The sequence below is a fragment of the Asterias amurensis genome, chromosome 1 (genome assembly GCF_032118995.1).
Source record: "Asterias amurensis chromosome 1, ASM3211899v1".
Taxonomy (NCBI): Eukaryota; Metazoa; Echinodermata; class Asteroidea; order Forcipulatida; family Asteriidae; genus Asterias; species Asterias amurensis.
In genome coordinates this window covers 26,672,248-26,692,655 of record NC_092648.1, presented here as the reverse complement: position 1 = coordinate 26,692,655, position 20,408 = coordinate 26,672,248, and the positions used below count along the sequence as shown (strand labels likewise).

The 20,408-nt window shown below is 37.6% G+C and overlaps 1 protein-coding gene across 2 annotated transcripts in view; it reads left to right on the top strand.

Annotated features, from left to right (window-relative positions):
* The window catches only part of LOC139934870 (ryanodine receptor 2-like), a 248,027-nt gene that overhangs the window by 72,736 nt on the left and 154,883 nt on the right, over positions 1–20,408 (top strand). For both annotated transcript variants that reach the window (XM_071929299.1, XM_071929290.1), the window contains exons 9-15: positions 1,153–1,227; positions 2,095–2,153; positions 3,257–3,360; positions 6,523–6,642; positions 15,617–15,661; positions 18,252–18,373; positions 18,861–18,985. In XM_071929299.1, coding sequence (XP_071785400.1) covers positions 1,153–1,227; positions 2,095–2,153; positions 3,257–3,360; positions 6,523–6,642; positions 15,617–15,661; positions 18,252–18,373; positions 18,861–18,985 — 650 coding nt within the window. The remainder of the gene's footprint in view (positions 1–1,152; positions 1,228–2,094; positions 2,154–3,256; positions 3,361–6,522; positions 6,643–15,616; positions 15,662–18,251; positions 18,374–18,860; positions 18,986–20,408) is intronic.

Here is a 20,408-nt window from a genome sequence, read left to right as displayed (position 1 = left end):
AAATTGCGTGGTTTTCCTTTTATCTCGTCGACAAACACGGTCGGCCATTTATGGGAGTTTGACTCCCATACATGTACATGTAAATGGCCGACTGTGTTAGTTCGCAAAGTAAAAGGAAAACCACGCAATTTCGAGGCAAATGTGTGTGGATCATTGTATTCTACTTTTTAAACATCTTTCTAACCATATGTATTTTATAACAAACGGTTACAAATGCTTTTCAAAGACCAACTCGACCAGTCCAAGGCAACGTGTTCCTTTAAGGTCTTCCCACAAGACTACCAAGCGAGCCCATTGACAAGGGGCCAGTGTCATAATCTTGAAATTAGCAGTGGGTCCTGCAACATTTTGTTCCTGCTCTGGTAGCTCAAGATTGGATTTGCTCACCAACATTTGTTGCTTATGTTTGTCAAGCAAGCTACATAGATTGGATCTGAAAAATATTGCTAAAAGTATTTTACATTGCTTGCTAGGTTATCTATTAAAGACTCTGGATACTATTGGAAGTTGTCAAAGACAATTCTTCTCACTTGGTGTATCTCAACATATGCCTAAAATAACAAACCTGTGAAAATTTGAGCTCAATTGGTGGTCAAAGTTGCGAGATAATAATGATAGAAAAAACACCCTTGTCACACGAAGTTGTGTGCTTTCAGATGCTTGATTTTGAGACCTCAAATTGAGGTCTCAAAATCAAATTCGTAGAAAATTACTTCTTTCTCGAAAACTATGTTACTTTAGAGGGAGCTGTTTCTCACAATGATTTATACTATCAACCTCTCCCCATTACTCGTTACCAAGTAAGGTTTTATGCCAAAAATTATTTTGATTATTTACCAATAGTGTCCACTGCCTTTATCTTTAGCTTAGAAAATACATTTGTTAAGCATTTTAAACTTAAAAGTTTGTAATAGTTTAACGAAACATGGACCAGAGGGCCCAGTTCCTTAGAGCTACTTATAAAAAAGTAGCTAAGCATAAAAGAATTATACTTACCGTAATAAGGTTGCAGCCCCAAACATGTCACATAGTGTGACTGGTAACCTGCTATTGTTAAGCAACAGTTTGTGCTTAAGAAGCTTTATGAAATTGAGTCTAGTTGGTCTTCATCTTCAGTAATCTATTTTGTTTAATGAATATTTCTGACTGTAGCGAGGTGTCATATGAGACTGGTGCAGTGGCTTCCTATGCAAGATCACTCTGGAGGACTGAACTAGTCACCAAAAAGTAAGAACAAAACCAATCTATCTGAACAGCACACAGTGATTAGCTTGTTTTTATTTAAATAATGTTTTTATTTTATTCTTTGCCTAAAGTCGTTATTTCTATGTTTCTATGTTCAACATATTTTGCAGTTTTTTTTGTGGAGTTATTAACAACTATTTTGATGAAAGCATTAGATGTTTTCCTTTGCCCTCAACTCCCATTTATAGACAAAACTTGATTTCAGATGCTGTCAAGTTTCATGACCAACTTAGCTTAAGATGAAAAAAACAAAACATTCTTAAAGTGCAGGTGAAAGAAAAGCCAAAACAAGTTTTGCAGATTTGTTATACCAACAAAAGCATTGTATGTGTTCCCTTGCCCCCAACTCCAATTTACAGACAAAACTTGACACTTTGGTAAACAGTGTTGTCCAAAAGGCCCACACTTCGTGTATCACAACTTATATATAAAATAACAAACCTGTGAAATTTTAGGCTCAATCGGTCATCGGAGTCGGGAGAAAATAACGGGAAAACCCACCCTTGCTTCCGCACGTTTCGCCGTGTCAAGACATGTGTTTACTATAATCCGTAATTCTCGATGTCGAGAATTGATAATTGTTTTAATGTTTTCTCAAAAAGTAAAGCATTTCATGGAATAATAATTCAAGAGAAGTCTTTTACCATTACCTTGTGTAAACCCTGTAAGTTATTTGTAAATCTGTGAACTTATAATGGCTTTAAGCCTCACAACCAATTTAGATAACAAATTTAAAAAAAACCAGAAGCGCAGGGGCGGACATGCATAAAGCGCAGGCGGACAGACACTCAAAGCTTTGCATTATGTCATTAAACTAAAACTGACCTTCTTTTTACGATGTACATGTAGGTGGAATGGTAGTTATGTGTCATGGGATCAGGACTGCAGGATAAGACATCTTACATCAGGTAAGATGGCATTCTTTATCTTCAAGATGTCCTCGAGGACTAATTCGATCGGATCAATATCAGTCTAGGTCTGCGGAAGAAAATAGAAAAAGGAAAAATATGCAGATGAAAAAGAAGAAGAGACAAAAGTGATTCAGAGCTCAAATTTTATAAAGCGTCTAAGCAGATATCTCTGATGCAAATTTATCTTCTCTAAAATTGTTGCAGTACCCGCTGCTAAAACATAGGATTCGAACTGACTCTAGCTACCAGGCAATCTTGGTGGTCTAGTCGGTAAGACACTACTCTAGAATTGCAAGGGTCGTGGGTTCGAATCCCACTCGAGTAACATGCCTGTGAGTTTTTTTCATAGGACTCTGGAAAGCACAGAGTAAACAGTGCTTACACACATCAGCTGGGATTTGAAACATTACCTTGCTTACCAACTAGATCACCAAAAATAAAAATAAAAATAACATAGGTAGTAATAGAAAACAGGAATAGGTGGGTGAGCTAATTTAAAGCAATACATGTTAGTTATCATTTTGGCTGGTACCCTGTTATGGCTCAGCAGATTTTGAAGCTTTTTTTATTTACATAATCTATAATAATTTTATAGTCTACTACAGCAAAAAGATATGCACAGGGTGTCACCGCAAACAAGATATAATTTTTGTGTACAGTTTGTAATAGATCCAGATTATATTGCCGGTTAGCTTAATGGTTTACTTAATGAAACCATTTTCATATTAATGATTACATGTATATTACAAATTATGGAATCGCATTGAAAACAAACTAACATCAGATTGACATTTACTTTTAATATTGTGTACAATTATGAATAAAAAAACCTTTAACTTGAAGGAAAAATTATTACCCTAGGGGTAGTCAGTCACATAAAATGATAATCAAAGTTAAATTAGTTTTAAGCATTTCATCACAATAAATATGAAAAAATAGAAACATCCCCCAAACTGTTAAAACTACTGAAGTATTTTTCTTAAAAGCATTTTTCATATTTAGGTTTTTTAAGATTTAGGTATAATATACAAACCCAACTAGTCACAATCCTTAAGTAAGTTCCTAGTGTAAATGTAACTTTTTTTAACATTGCTTTTCAGGAAAATATCTTGCAGTGTCAAGCCCTGGAGACAGTGAAGTACGCATAGTTCCAAGAAAAACAGTGGATCTTACCTCTACAGTCTTCTGCCTTCGACAATCAAAGGTACTTACTTTTAATTGCACTTTTTTTTAAATGCCAGGTGACCGTTGTTAAAGGGATTGTGTCATTTGGTAATTGGAACCCACTGTTTGTTTCAACTGTATACGTAGTTGTAGATATGTACCATGAAACTAAACAAAAAGTGGTAGCTTTTTTTTATTTATTTATTATTTATAGATATTCAGGAAGAATAATCTGCGATTGGAAACACAATCTGAGAAATGTTACTGTCAGTAATGCTTCTCAGATTCAAGTTTTGGAGGATGTAAAGGCCATTCTAGTAAATTTGTCTTTTTTTTCACCTCAAAGTACAAATATCTGAAAGTATTCTTTTGAGCAGGACTTTTTTCAGTGTTAGGGATGATGCCAAAATTGTGACCTTTTCCATGATCTTTTTGGTGGAGTGGATGTAAATCAAATGTTGTAGCCATTCTGATTAAGCCTGCCTGTGGGCGACCGAGTGAGTATGTTTATTGAAGAAAAAAAAATGTTTTATGAGATATCACCTAACGTCACAAGGTTGGATGACCACTTCAAGGTGAGGGCTATATGCTATGTTGGGCTATCGACTTAAATCAACGGTCACCAGGGGCACACTGTAATCTGGGGCACGTTGTCTCCTACATGTACTCCTTGGCTGAAACAGGGTCACCCCCATCATTCACAGTCCATAAGGATGTAGGCTTGGGTATCATCCACTAGGAGCCTGGCTGGTAGAGCAGGATACTTAACCTTCTCACCATTTTACAAAGCAATTTTGGTTTATAAAAGTGCCTTGCTCAAGACTGGGAATCGAACCCTCACTCTGCTGCTGACAACACCAGAGCTTGGGTCCAGTAAACTAGACCGCTCAGCCATGACACACTGCAGGCTTTGTTCTCTTGAGGGTTAGAGTCCCCCTTACCCCCTCCCTCCACCCCTCCTCTAAATATTTGAGGATAAGTGGGGGTCTTTTTGTGGAAATGGTGGACCTTTTGTTCTCTTGGTGATGATGGAGATTTAATCACAGCTCTCAACCCTGATGGTAGGATTAGCGTAGGGCTATCTTTTAATACTTGACTTCCACCACTAGGACCCAGGTTTGAATCCCACCAGGGGCATTATGTGGATTGGGTTTTCAGTCCCTACCAGATTGCGTGGGTTTTCCTGGAATAGTTATCGGAGGTTTTCATCCCACATCTAAAACTGAAACTTCTCGGCTAGTACAGTGATTAAGTTCGCTTTTCTGAGTTTCCTTTGCTTCACAACCAGGGCCCAATTTCATACAGCCTGTAAGCACAAAAATTTGCTTACATGTAGCATGAAATTTCTTCCTTGATAAAAACAGGATTACCAACCAAATTTCCATGTGATTTTCAGGATAAGCAAGCAACAGCTGAATACCACTAACAAGCAATGTGCAACAAATGGAAATTGGGTTGGTAATCCCGTTTTTATCAATAAAGAAATTTCATGCTAAGCAAATGTTTTTGCTTACAGGCTTCATGAAATTGGCCCCAAAATAATTGTAATGAAACAAAGCAGGAAATGAATAGGACTTACTGTTGATAGCGACACCTGTCCTTCAAAGGTTCTCAAAAAACATAAGTGCCTCGGGGCGAATGTATACTTGATATTAAACTACGAACAAGACTTAAATTAGGAAGTGAGGCTGTTGAACTGTTATTAATTTTAAAGCAGTGAAATCCTCTTCACTTCCACTTTTATTCAAATTGACCTTTGAAGTTAAGTTTCTGTTTATTTGTTTTGATAGTCTTTTTTGTATTATTTAACTTGTGATTTGAGTTTGAATTTGATTTGCTACAAGAAAACAGATTAATCTGATCATCAGTAGTATATTATTTATTGCCCCAGGAAGGATCTATATTTGTCTGTTTGACATTTATTAGCATTTTTATTGGATATGAAAACATTATTAACGTTCTAATTGTTTCCTGCCTATATATGACAAATCCTTATGGGACAGAGATCCAATTGATAATTTTGAATTATCTCCTCTTTACCAAGAATAATCTAGTTAATACATGGTTGATGAGGTTTTATTTTAGTCTGTCTGGAAAGTGATAATTTTATTTTCAAAAACAGAAACTTTTTGTTTTGTCATGAATTGAAGGATGTTATTTCCAGTTACACTAGTTGTTTTAATCACTGTAGAATTAAATGTTTACATTTTTCTTAAACTTCCAGCATGTTTAATGGTTGAAGCTTTAATAATAATAGTTATAATATTGAATGATAACCCGTTTTTATATAGCGCTTTTCAAGCCCGAGTGTCTCAAAGCACTTTCAACATTATTACCCGGTCACTGGGCCTTAAATCATTCCTTAAACCATCTCAGCTCCCTGGGAGTATACAGCCTGTGCGCAATATATGTGCTACTTGGCTAAACCAATCACAAGAACCCTCTCCGCCTTCACAGGTACCCATTTACCCCTGGGTGGAGAGAAGCAATTATAGTTAAGTGTCTTGCTCAGGGACACATGTGTCAAGATCCGGATTTGAATCCACACTCTACTGAACAGATGCACTAGCTTTATATGTTTACGCTAGTGCTTTATTGCTCCATAAGAAATGTTTCAATTGAAGGAAACTTTTCATAATTTTTACCTTTTTTATTTAATTTTTTCTTTACTCAAGCTTCAACAGCTTCAAGGTCATAATGTACCAGTAATCACACTGTAATACAAACATGTGTTTAGTTATACGCTTCAAGTCGAACTCTCAGAATTAATTTACATTACACTTATTTCAGCATGGCTCAAAAAGAAGCTAGAATTACTTACCAAGTGTTGTGTAACGCACAATAAAGAATCTATAGCAGTTATCAAAAAGAGAAGGCTTTCGCCCCGGTGTTCCTGGTTTGATTGGCAGCATTCGCGCCACAGCACCTTGTAAAACATTGCATGGTGCTAAGTAAAAGGAGAAGATCTTATAATTCAAACTTAGTCCCACACACCTTGCACGAATAATCTAAGTTACAGCGCCAGGAGCGTCAGTGAGCATCAGTGAGTGACGGATATGCGCACTACATGTGTATAACAAGCCACTATTATTATTAGTATTCATTCTGGTTTTACCCATATATCCATTTTTAAAAATATTTCTTATTACTATTATAATTGACATCAATAAAATGCAATTCCCATCTCTATCTCTTCCAACAGGACGACACCCTTCACTGGGACAGCAAGCAAGAACACGGAATGGGGATGGCAGAAATCAAATTTGGCGACTCCACCGTGTTGATCCAGCACAAAGAGACGGGTCTGTGGCTCTCCTATCTGGTGAGATGATTTCCTGCCTAATTCGTTGTTTAATTCACCGGAAAAAGATGCGCGAGCCCGAATCTAATAGCTTGATAATAATAATAATGGAGTTTATCTAAGTGCCAACACTCTAGCTCATTGATTGAGTGCTCCAGGCGTTTCTACATTATTACTATAATCCGCAGTCAGAGGCAGACACTCAATGTTGTGTGTGTGTAGTCTTTGGATTGGGGGGGGGGGGGGGGGCTCTTCTTTCTTGTAGACAGTCTCAGTGTTGTAGCATGGAGGGGGGGGGGCTAGGTGTCTTCCTAGGCTAGAATTACATCCTAGGTCAAAGGGCATAGGTTTACATTTTGGATCATCTCATTCTAACCTAGACACTGTATTTTGACCCGACCGAAAGATATCTGTGTTGGGTTATATCTCATTTCACTGCGCAATGCTTTTCCTTTTTTGTAGTCGTTTACGTGTGTATTTTCTGTTGTAGCAGGGGGGGGGGGTAGGTGTCTTCCAAAGCCAGAATAACACCCCCAAGTGCCTAGGTGTACGTTTTAAACCATCCTCATCTTGACATAGATTCTGTTTAAGACCTGACTGAAAGACTATCTGTGCTGTGTTATATCTCATTTCACTACGCAATGCTCTTCCTTTCTTGTCAACATAATGTTGTAGACTCGGGTCGAAGGGCCTAGGTAGATGTTTGGAACCATCCCATTCTAACATAGATTCTGTATTTAGACTTGACTGAAAGATATCTGTGCTGTGTTATATCTCATTTCACTACGCAATGCTCTTCCTTTCTTGTATATTGTCATGTGTTTTCTGTCAACATAATGTTGTAGATTTGGATCAAAGGGCCTAGGTAGATGTTTAGAATTAGAATTAGAACTTTTTTTTTAAAGAACCGTCCCATTCTGATTCTGTATTTAGACTTGACTGAAAGTTATCTGTCCTGTTTTTTTTTTCACTGCGCAATGCTCTCCCTTTCTGAGACAGTCTCAGTTTGTATTTCTAGTCAACAGAATGTTCTAGCAAGGGGGGCTGGCTAGGTGTCCTCCAAAGCTAGGATAACGCCCCCTTGGGTCAAATGGCTTGGATTTACGTTTTGTTCAGAGAAAATGTTGCATTCAAGTAAGAACTGCTTTCAAAGATGTCAGTATTAATTGTTGACAAAAGTGTATTGCACCACTACAGATAAGATACTATACACAATCTTGCTTTGGTGGGATGTAGAGCAGAGTGATTCCATCAGCTTCATTCCACGTACTGCATCTCTTTTGAACTCCTTGCCTGGTGCATGTTTCCCTCCATCCTACAATCTAGACTGTTTTAAGAGGGAATATCAATTCCTACCTTAAGCTCCCCTGAATTATTTTCATCTTCAATTTTTTTTCTTTAAGTACATAGCCCATTTCCCAAGAGTGGCTTTCAGCCTTGTTTGGGAAAACTTAACCAAGAAGAAGAAGATTGTTTTCTGCTATGCATAACATTAAAAAATTTGTCAAGCATCAACTATCTGTGACCTAACATATTCTAAGGTGCCTGAAAAAAAAATTGAAAAATAAAGCAAGTAAAGTTTACAAGCTAGTTAGACTATCAAAGTATAAAGAGAATGTAGTTAAGAGCTTGTTAAAGATTTTCACTCTATCATTTTTAACAAAAGACAAGTAAGTAAAAATAAATATACAGGGTCAGTCAAGCAATGCCAAACAAATGAGTTTAAGCAGGCTAGTGCGTTCCGTTTCATGCAAGGGGCTTAGGAGAATATAAGGAGATTGTGGACCATGATGAAGTATTTCCATGCGTAGGTGTAGGTTTTCAACTAGAGCCTCTGGATTACTATTTTTTTTTGCCACATCTTATGAGTCAAGTACAGCAGACATTGACTTATTCACTACAACATCTTCCCATTTGCTTCACTTCGAAGAAAAACAGAAATCAACTTCGAAGAAAAACAGAAATCAATAACTGTTTGACAGAGACCTTCTTTCACACACAACAATCCAATGCAGCATGGCGTTAAAACAATATCCCCTAACCTACCCCCCCCCCACATTCAGCCATAACAACTTTGGAGACGAAGCAAAAAATGTTAATTTCCACATCAAAGATGACAGATATAAAGTCTTCACTGCTCCTCCAGCCCCGTATTAATCAGAGCACTGACTGTTTAGATTTCATGCCCACTGAGGAGATCATGTGGCTGAAACACAACGGTGCGCCATTGCGGCATTTTAAAAGATTGACTCATTCAGTCAGTTAATCAAACATTCCTACTACCAGCTGTTAATTTCAACCCCCCCCCCCCCGACTCCCTGTATTTCTCTATAAGAGATGTTGCTTTTCTACAGCAGCCTGATGCTCTGAGATGACCTCGAGTTGACATATTCCCTTACATCTGACATTTGAGAGTTTTTTATTTTATTTATTTTTTATTTGAGTAGCTGTGAGAAAGCCTCAAGGCTGAGTTGTGTTAGAGTAGATGATATGATAGTCAGTTTGTGTTTAATTTCCTGTCCCTGTGAGGTAGATCATCTTGATGTCTTCACAGAAGAGATGAAACGACAAGAGAAAGGAGTTTGAGCTGTTTGTAAAATATCTCACCGTTTGACAATGCCCCACCCCCCCCCCCCCCCCAAAGATCCTGAGTGGAATTTTTTTTAATAAAGTCTTCCAAACTGAAAATAATTTCATTGACACAATAATTTCCCTTTGGACTGCTACTTTTTATACAAATAAAGAAAAATGAAAAAGAAACACAGAATGAGGCTTCAATCTTCAGTCTACAGTTCAAGACCCATCTCTTTAAACGGGCATTTTGAATCCTGGATTTTTGTCTTGCGAACCAACTGTATAAAAGTGCTCAGTGTTGGAGAGCAGTCATACAGGCTCTTCTCAGAGCCAACACTGCTCACAGAGGAGATTTTTTACATGGTGTCACACACCTTACTTTTTCATCATTACGATTAAAGGAACGTTACAGAATTGGTAAGAAACAAAAGTCGTTAAGATCATAGATTTACATAAAACTTACACAGTCTAAAGATGATGATAGTAGAAAACATCCCTTGAAATATTTTTGTTTAAAATTTCATATCTGATGAGAAATAAATAATCTGATTTTGCGTTAGGAGTTTATCGCTCAGTGAGCGTTTTATTCATTTTTGATTTGGCATTGATGCAATGCGACTTAGATGGCTGATCGATCTCAAACTTCTACGGGTTTGTCTGTTTCTGTATACGGTGGATTACATAAAGTGTTTACACTGCAAGCAACGTTTTTGCTAGCAAAACCAATTCTGTAATGTTGCTTTAAAAACACAATACACATTTGTGCATGACAAGCAGTCTGTCTTTAAACTCACTGGACACCTTTGGTGATTGTCAAAAACCAGTATTCTCACTGGGTGTATCCCAACATATGCATAAAATAACAAACTTATGAAACTTTGGGCTCAATTAGTCATTGAATTTGCAAGAAAAAGTTAAAGAAGAAAAAAACAAACACCCTTCTGGTTTGTTGCATTACTTTGTGTGCTTTCAGATGCATAATTAAAGGTTTCAGCTTAAGTCTTTTACTATGCGAGCGATAAATTACCTCTTTCTCATATTCAGAGGGAGCCATTTCTCACAATGTTTTATACACCAACAGCTCTCCATTGCTAGTTACCAAGTAAGTTTTTGAGTAATTACCAATAGTGACCAGTGCCTTTAAAGTTCAGTTACAAAGTCCTAAATGTCTGTTTAGATCGTTAGCCATGTTAACATACAAATACTGAGTGGAACAAAAACCTGTGACAATGTAATCAAAACCTTCGCTCCTGGCTCCTTTAAAAAAAAAAAAATACATCTTGTATGATATGATGTTTTTGTTATGATTTGTTTATTTACATGCTACCATAGTTAAGGCCATTATACACTTTCGGTAAACAGTATTGTCCAAGTCCCACACTTCGTGTATCACAACTTATATATAAAATAACAAACCTGTGAAAATTTAGGCTCAATCGGTCATCGGAGTTGGGAGAAAATAACGGGAAAACCCACTCTTGTTTCCGCGCGTTTCGCCGTGTCATGACATGTGTTTAAAATAAATCTGTAATTCTCGCTATCGAGAATTGATATTGTTTTAATGTTTTCTCAAAAAGTAAAGCATTTCATGGAACAATATTTCAAGAGAAGTCTTTCACCATCACCTTCTGTAAACCCTGTAAATTATTTGTAAATCTGTGAACTTATTTTTTTGGTCTGTACCGAAAGTGTATAATGGCTTTAATTAGAATTCAAGGCCAAGTAATTTGAGTAAGTTGTTGTTGATAATGAAAACATGTCTGATGATGTTTCAAGGTTTGCACAATGGAACATCAATGTGATCCATCTCAGGCTGTGCTCCTTGGTATTATTATGCTTTGAAAATATTATAGCTGTTGCAAACTGCTCACCAACCAAAAGAACACATGGTATAAATGCATACTTATTGTAAGTGGCCTGATGTTTTGACCCCAGCGTAGTCTTTCTCGAAAGCTAAAAGTGTTTTTCTATTGGGTGACGGGGTTAAATTCTTCACCTGATCCAACCACTAAAGCCTATTGCCTTCTGGCTTTACTCATTTATCTTTGATTCTTCCCTGCAAGATAACTTCTTCCAGATTGTTGCCTTTTCAGGTGATTTGGGGCTGAACAAAGAAATATTGACTAGTGTGGGATTTGAACCATTGACCTCCGCATTAACGTGCCAGTGCTCCACCAACTGAGCTATGTAGCCCTATGTCGGCGGTCTCCCTATTTTGTCAATATCTTTGTACAGGGTGCCATTCAGAAGCCATACAACCATTTTCTACACGTCACATGTCCATTCTTTGCAATGAGTGATAATAGTAGAAACACTTTACTAGCATTCTCCCTTACTGTTACTTTTTGTAACGCATCCTCAGACTTACATTTTACACAGTTTGAAGATAATGAAAGTAGAAAGGTTCGCTTCAAATATGACTTGGTGAGGTGGTGTAGTTTTTGAGAAATCAGGAACACAATGTCACAAAAATAATTGTTATCATTTAAAATGTATTTACCAGTTATGATATAATAACCATTACTGGTAAACACGATTTACATGCTAAAAAATGTTTCGTCTCACCAAGACAAAAATTATTTTTGTGACTTGTCGTTACTCATTTCTCAAAAACTACATCTTCTCAGCAAGTAATATACTAAGGGAAACTTTTGACCATCACTATCGTCACACCGTGTAAATTCAATGTTAATATGTGGACATTGTGTTTTGTGTCATACAAAAAGTACTAAACCCTTTAACTGTGGTCTGCTTGCCAAATGCCACTCAAAACACCCGAGATCCAGTCAAAATTCTCTCCAAGTGGACCAGCCGGCTAGATCAGTGTTAAAAGCATCCTTATTTAATATGGAAAAAACAAATGGACTTGTGAAGAAGCTGACGGACTAGTGAAATCACACTTTCCTGCTGGCCAAATGCCACTCGAAACACCAGAGATCAAGTCAAAATTCTCTCCAGGTGGACCAGCCGGCTAGATCAGTGTTAAAAGCATCCTTATTTAATATGGAAAAAACAAATGGACTTGTGGAGAAGCTGACGGACTAGTGAAATCACACTTTCCTGCTGGCCAAATGCCACTCGAAACACCAGAGATCAAGTCGAAATTCTCTCCAAGTGGACCAGCTGGCTAGATTAGTGTTAAAAGCATCCTTATTTAATATGAAATATGGACTTGTGAAGAAGCTGACGGACTAGTGAAATGACACTTTCTTGCTAGTCCTTCAGGGCAAACGCTGAGTCTACTTTGTCCTTCACAGGGTCAGCAGAACATTTTGCCCCCGATAGCGCAAAAGCATTTCCTTTGAGTCTCTCCATGAACAAGTTTGATAACGACTGATTAAGATTGAAAAACAAAAACTTGGGGCTCAACACCGGAAAATTGCTCTAGCTATGTCCTTATAAGCTATATGAATATTAACATGTGACCATCTTTCAACCAATAGGATTGTCTGAACCTGGGAGTATTGATGAATTTTTCTTAAAGGCACTTGGTCCTGTTGGTAATTACTCTAAATATTTAAGGGCATAAAAACTTACTCAGTAACTAGCAATGGAAAGCTGTGGGTAGTATAAAATATTATAAGAAATACTCCCTCTGAAGTGGCGTAGATTTTGAGAAAGAGGTAATTTCTCACTCAAGTTTTTGAAACTGATACAAGACTTCATCAGACCTGAAGCCTTTTTTAGGCATCCGAAAGCACACAAATTTGTGCAACAAGGTTGTTTTTTTCTTTCATTATCCTCACCTTTGATGACTATTGAGTCAACATTTTCACAGGTTTGTTGTCTTGTGCATACATGTATGTTAGGATACATGTACATGTACATGTACATGTACATGTACATGTACACCAAGTGAGAAAGTCTTTGACAATTACCAAAGGTTTCCATGCCTTTAAAAGACAAGCTGCAAGTCATTTCAACCTCATGCTAGTCTGGTCATGTCCAGATGCTTATATAGAAAAACATAATGCCCTCTCTAGGCTCAACTTGAATAACTTATTAATTTTCCATTAGTCGATCGAATGAACTCAGCCGAGAGGAGGCTCTGGTTTATAGACATGTATATTCTTGTGTTGGGTTAAAGACATTTATAAGCTCTCCGTGTAGTTGTAATTGACTTTGCTATCGGATGTCTCCCTCATAATTACTGACACTTTTTTTGTTACCGCGGATTTTCAACAAGTCTCATCTGAGGTTTAAGATTTGATGTCTGCCTTTCTTTGGTAATTTTATGATGGTATGATAAGACTTAATAGGCTGTGGGTGGAGGTAAATACTAATTCAGGAAGGGTTGCGGTGACACCATACAAGAAATCTTTTTTTATGAGCGGTGTTGGCTTAGAGCTGGTATCTTATGACGGTATCTTGAATGAATGTTTTATCGTTTGCCATCTGCAAGAAATCAGGTTTAGGGTCCATTTAAAACAGTCTACATGCAAGCATCTACCTCCATGATGTAAGCCTCTTCGAGTACGTACAATATTCGCTTAGTATATTCCTAAGACTTGTAAACTTGTGTAAACAATAGTTAATTAAAGTCAATTAGGTTTCTTTTCATTTGATTGTGACAGGTTGGAAGTGAAGTTACGTGATTCCGTTTTTCCAACAAAATTTACTCTAGTTTTCACCATCATTTTAATCTGTATGACAACATCTGACAGAGAAAAAGTTAATCACAGACGCAGGGCCATAGACCCTAAAGTCTAATCTTAATATCGGCCGTTTCTTTACATTAGAAATTCCGCACGGTTTGTCTTCATAATATGAGCAAGGCAATCATCTCTCTAAATTCATTCCATGTGCCTTCCCTCGTCCTGGCAGCTCAGACTGTACAGACTGGAGGCCGCAGTTAATGACTCTTAATTGACATTAATGTTTCCATAAGCCCTGGGGGCCCGCCTGAACATCTGCCTGGGATATTTCCTGCAGAGGAATTTATGTGTTGACTTTTTCAGTTTGCAGCCGTGGGTAACAGATGGAGTTAAAAAATGAGTGACCTTTTCTGATTAGGAATACCATTTAAACATCACAATATTGGTTTGCCCATGATGCAGAATTCTTCTGGCAGTTTTGTTGTTCTTCTTCTCTCTAAACAATTTATTATCGGTTATTCATGGCTGGAATTCTTACATGGATGATTTAATTGTTTGTTATTCTGGTAGATTTATTCGTTGTCTTATTAATGCAGAGCACACTTCCCAGGTTGAAATTGAATTTAGGTCTTAAAGCGATTTTGAGCGTGCCCATGATGAACTGATGGATTACCCAAGTAAAGCATATGTTTGTTTTTTTAAATAAATAAGTTTCTTTGTTCTAAAAAAAAAAAAAAAAAAAAAAATTTAGGAGCAATATCTCTCTCTCTAGTCGACCAGGTCTGAATCATGTTGAGCCCTGCCCATCCCTGTCTATCTCTCATTAGGTTGGGAAGATCCGTTGGGAAGATCAGTTGGGAGTAATATAACAAATTAAAAGGGAAAGTTCAACTCCAGTATAATGATTTTTTCTTTTGTTGGTATTGCTTACAAGTTGTGGTGCTATTTCTGTCTTTTGGATTTTACACAATTGTCTTTTTGCTGTACATACAAATTAAAATTGTAACAATATTTTACTTCTTTTATGACAATTGTGGCGAGTTAACATTGGTGAAAATGAAATTGAAAGAATAAATAAATCCTGTGGAAGTCGTGATATTATTCATAAAGCATCAAATCAGGATCCTTCGGAGAATCGTTAGTGTATTAACGATGTAATTGCAACATCTTATGTTTATTGGAGAGCACAACTGAGACTTGTCTTCCTGCTGGTATCATTAGAATGTACATAGCTCAGTTGTAAAAAGCATAATTTTTTTTATTTTTGGAAGTAATCAAATGCAATTTCGTTATCAACTTTAAATTATAAAGGGGAAGTATTTCAAAATGTTTCAACCATAACTTTTCTGATTTTGTTTTGTTATTGTGATGCGTAATGTAATATTGTTCATATGACTTGATTTGTATCTTGCCTGCGATCAAGTGCCACGGAATGCACATGGTCACAATTTTTGCAAATGAGGTGACATAGTTCGTATGTACTTTGGCAAAGTGAGAGGCTAGCCAAGTGTTCTGTATATCGTAGCATTCTGTTCTAATGATCATCAAGTAGAACTATAAGAAGTGATTTTTCTTTACCCCCCCCCCCCCCCCAGTAAACAGTGAAATTAGGCTAAGATTGTTTTGGACGCATCACCATCTTTCATACAAATACTTGTTTTAAATTTTTTAAGGATGAGCATGCAATAGGGCTTATCTCAGAAGCACCAACATTGAGCGTTTCACCGTCTTAGTGTGTCCTCTAGACTTCTTATGAGATTATCCGAGAGACGGCAGTATTACACTTTCCTCTTGTTACCTGAAGAATCTATCTTATCTGTTTTTAGGTGGAGGAGAAATCGGTTGGAGGAGGCAGGCAAGTGGATAGAAAGGTAGGTCATAGAGAGAGGAGGGGGGGGGTTAGTAGGAGCGACACGAAGCCCGTCTGTCTGCACTCGTATCCCCTGGGGGGGCAGTCTCCTTAATTATACAGAATGGATTGGAAGAGGACATTGACTCAAACAACTTGAAGTAATAAAACTGAGAGTTATGGATGGAGGTTGACATGGATGAAGTCATCTCGATGTGACCCTTTGCTTTGGCATCCATCATCTCAAAGAGGATGGATTAGTAAAGTGGATGAAGTACTTATAAATGCTGTATTCCTAGCCTTAAAGGCAGGCCTGATATTTCACGGAGGCAACAAAGGTGATTGCCTCCATGCCCCCTTGAAATAATACAGTAGACATTTGCAATTTCCTCATAGGGTGCTCTTAGGAGAAAATGCCTTGGTGCCCTTGCCCTTTCAAAAAACAAAGGTATTGCAACGATTGGTTGAGTTGAAAAAATAGTCACAGTGTTCATGCTTTATGTGGTCAACAATATCCATGAAAAAAAAAAACATGTGCAAAATTTTGACTTAAAGCCATTGGACCCTTTCGGTACAGAAAAAAAAAAAAAAGTTCACAGATTTACAAATAATTTACAGGGTTTACAGAAGGTAATGGTGAAAGACTTCTCTTGAAATATTAGTCCATGAAATGCTTTACTTTTTGAGAAAACGGTAAAACAATATAAATTCTCGTTAACGAGAATTACGGAGTTGTTATAAACACATGTCATGACACGGCGAAACGCGCGAAAACAGGAGTGGGTTTTTCCGTTATTTTCTCCCGACTCCGATGTCCGATTCAGCCTAAATTTCCACAGGATTGTTATTTTATATATAAGTTGTGATACACGAAGTGTGGGACTTGGACAATACTGTTTACCGAAAGTGTATAATGGCTTTAATCCGTTGTGTGAGACAGGAGAAAACAGTGAAAAACCGCGTACAATTGTCAACATGTAAACACAACCCAAATCAGCTGCTGCATTCCTTTTTAGGTTTTTAGCTACAGTTTTCTCGAATGTGAGAAACGTTGAGTATGCTCGCGCACAATCCCAAATTCCCTGCTAACCCGTGAAATCGCTTGACGTACATTGTAAGCGCAGAATGCCCTGCTTCCGCAAGCGATGATTCTTTGCTTACGGTAAGAAAAGCCATGAACTTGGGTCCAGACTGCCTGAAAACCGAGAAGAGTGGAGCCAAATTGTCGAGAGTGCAGGGTCACCTCAACAGCCGCAAGGCTATGGGACATGATGATGGTGATGATCACACAATGGTGTTTGGTAAAAACCACAACAATGTTATTATTCCCAATGCAATTCTGACATCTATTCAAGGTATACCTTAAGCATACTGAAGTTATCATGGTCATACACCTTGCCATGCAATAACAATAACTAATACAATGTCCTTTATACCAAAAGGAACCAGACTATAACTGGCAGCAATTGGTTTAGGTAAGATACATTGAATTGAAAGCTAGAAACATAAGACGCCTGCAAAAATGGTTAGTGTGATTAGTATTTCAATTGCAAAAAGATAGTAAATGGCCTGATGTTTCGACCCTAGCAGAGTATTTCTCGAAGGCTCTAAAAAGCAGTTAAATTAGAAGGGCTTAGATGACCTATTTGCTATTTTCTGATGATTGGTTTGTTTCATTTTGGGGGGGAGGGATCACCCCAGAAAGAATACAGATGGTCAAAATATCCTCCCCTTACAAATCAAACGCATAAATCATGTAGTTAAAGATAGAAAAGATTTGCCGCCACTTTTCTTCCAATCACACTATCTGCAACTTTCTTTTAGTTCAAAGGATTTCATCTTTCATCATAAGGTGATCAACCAATTTCGTTTTCCCTCCATAAAATGATAGGAAATTTCTCAAATAATCGTAAAAGCCAAAACTTCAGTCTGCAGTTTGCTCACTTTATCAAGGCCATCTTTGGCCTTGCTCAGCACCAATTCAAAAATCAAAAACAAAACCTGACTCTTCTCGAAAGCTTTCGCTGCGCATTATTAGAATGCCAGACTTTCAATTAAAAACTGCAATTATAAAAATAACTGAATTCCTTGTGGATGCCACAAATGAAATTTTCAGATTCTAGACTATCACTCTGTTGATTTTGGTGATTAAATTTCCTCTGCAACTGAGCAATTAGGACCTGAGGCCCTTAAAAAAAGGCGAAGGTGGCTAATTTTTAGTTGAGCACAGGAAGCTTTGCAAACCAACAGTATTGCCAACCAAGTCAGATTACCAACCAAATGGTTGAGTAAAGCAATTAGTGTCTGACTGGTGCCCTGCTTAGTTTTGATAAGCAAACAAATCTATTGTCGAGGTGCTGTAGTTTTTGAGAAATAAATTGTCTCGTATTTACACGACTCTCCTGAAAACATTGCTCGATTAACTTGACGATTAATGAAGCTGAAACTTCTACATGGAATTCATATTACACATCGTCATTCACAGTGTGTAGGGAATAGTGTCGTGGCCAAAAACTTTAAAGCGCAATTTTCTGTGGCATGGCTCGATGACAGTATGCCCTGGGGCTTGTAGAAGGACAGAATGTGACATCTTGGTCTTTTTCTCTTCTTAGGTCGTGATGCATCGTGACGGCCACATGGACGATGGATTCTCCGTGGTACGTGCCCGAGATGAAGAGTCACGTTCAGCTGTGGTCATCCGCAAGAGTACTTCTCTATTCCATCAGTTCATCGGGTAAGAGAAACTGCTTGAAGCTAAACTGGTTATCCTGGGATAGGTGTGGTAACAAACATCTGACTATCACGATGGTCTCCTGCAATATATCTGTAAAAAGTTTGGGAAAAAATAGTTAATGACCAGACATTTCAACCCTAGCAAAGTCTATCAAATTGACTACAGCAGGATATGAACCTGGGACCTCTGGTTTAATATACTAGCGCTCTCTCAACTGGGCCATCTAGCCCTAGTATGCTCAGTTTGTGGAACAAATTAACATGCTGGCGCTCTACCTTAGATAGCTCATTTGGTAGAATGCCTACACATTAATCCGGAGGTTGCAGGTTCAAATTCAGCTATAGTAAGTTTTGATTTGTCCAATCCAAAGTTATTGATCAACAAACATATCTAGGAAAAGAACCTTATATAAAAAACAGAATTGCTATACTTTTTTTGAGTGCTTGTTGATTTGATTACTTATTGGAATAAATTGTCTGTTTGTTAGAGCCTTGGAGTCACTGAGGACTGAGGATGATGATCGGAGGTTGTGGGAAAGCTTCTCCTTGGATTCAGTGACTGACATCTTGAGGGACCTGGTGGAGTATTTCGCTCAACCCGGGGAAGAAAGTGGTCAGTCCAGAACTTAACCCATTAGCCCAGCCAAGGCTGGTGCAACCATTGATCTCCATTATACTGACTGGATAGGACATTGCGCTATGCTGCGTGCATAAACACGCGGCCCAACAATGGCGGCGCAATTCCTTCAAACGGGTAAATTAATGTGCACTTGGTCGGGTTTGAGTCTGTCAGTTGAAGTTGTAAATTGAGAATAGAAATGGGGGGAAAACATGACGATCGATAGTTTGAAGTATGAAAAAGTTTCTGATTGAAATGCAATAAAGCAAACTAACTTTACATTTGTGTCTATCAAATGCCCTATTAGTATTATGATAATGATATTTAAATTTCTAAACAAACACTCGGCCGAGAAACTGTATTGGGATTCAAGTACATGTTTTTTTTTATTCTTTCAGTTCATTGAGAAAATGGCAATAAACCATATAAAGACAAAACAAGAGTCGCTCCTACAATAAACAATTCGAGTAGGCACTAGAGTGAGAACTACATACTCGCTAAAATCGAGGGAAAAGAACAAGAAAGATGAAAACAAAATACAATGTGATAATTGAGAGTTGACTCCATTAACAAATTTAAACTTTTTATTGTTAAGCTTCTATTCATCATGTTAATTGAAAAACAATCCCAACAGCAAAACTTCCATAACCGTTTTACTGTTCCGCCAGAAATAAATATTTTTATTTTGGTCACAAATAACGAAGTCGGCTATTTCCGAGATGACTGATCCTCTCAACGAACTTGTATCGTCTGTACATAATTCGCATATACTTGTCGCTTTCCCGAACCTTTTAATTATTGATGCTATGACAAACATCTGTTGAAATCCGGGCTTCCCGTCCTCGTCGATTCCAGACAACCATCTGTAACGGAGCGAAAACAAAAATAGTATTGCTCGGTAAAAATAACAAATACTTGGCCAATAATAATTATTTTTATGAAAGATAGTTTAAATTTCCGGCTTATATTTGTAACGTTAGATATAATAATAATAATATGAATCGCTAAAAAAATGCAAAGGCCTACCTACTTATGGAAAGACAATCCCTTTGCCGACTCAGTTTTCCCTCCTCCAGTGATTGACAGCCGCGCACGACTTCACCATCAGCATTTTTAGTTTGTTTGATCCGATTCCAATTGTATTAATCTTTAAATGACAATTAAAAGGACGAAAACTTCTCTCTGCTTGCAGCAACTCCGTTTAAAAGTGTACAGCGCATTTCGTGTGACGAACGGTCTTCACCCGTTTGAAAAAATACGCGCGCGGCCTGCGTTTGGACGCGATGTCCTATCCAGTCAGTATAATGGAGATCAATGGGTGCAACCCACTATCTAAACTCATATTCATAAATACCTGGGGCAGTTTCTCCATTTTGATTGGTTGAGAGGACATCATGTGGGGGTGTTTAAACGGATG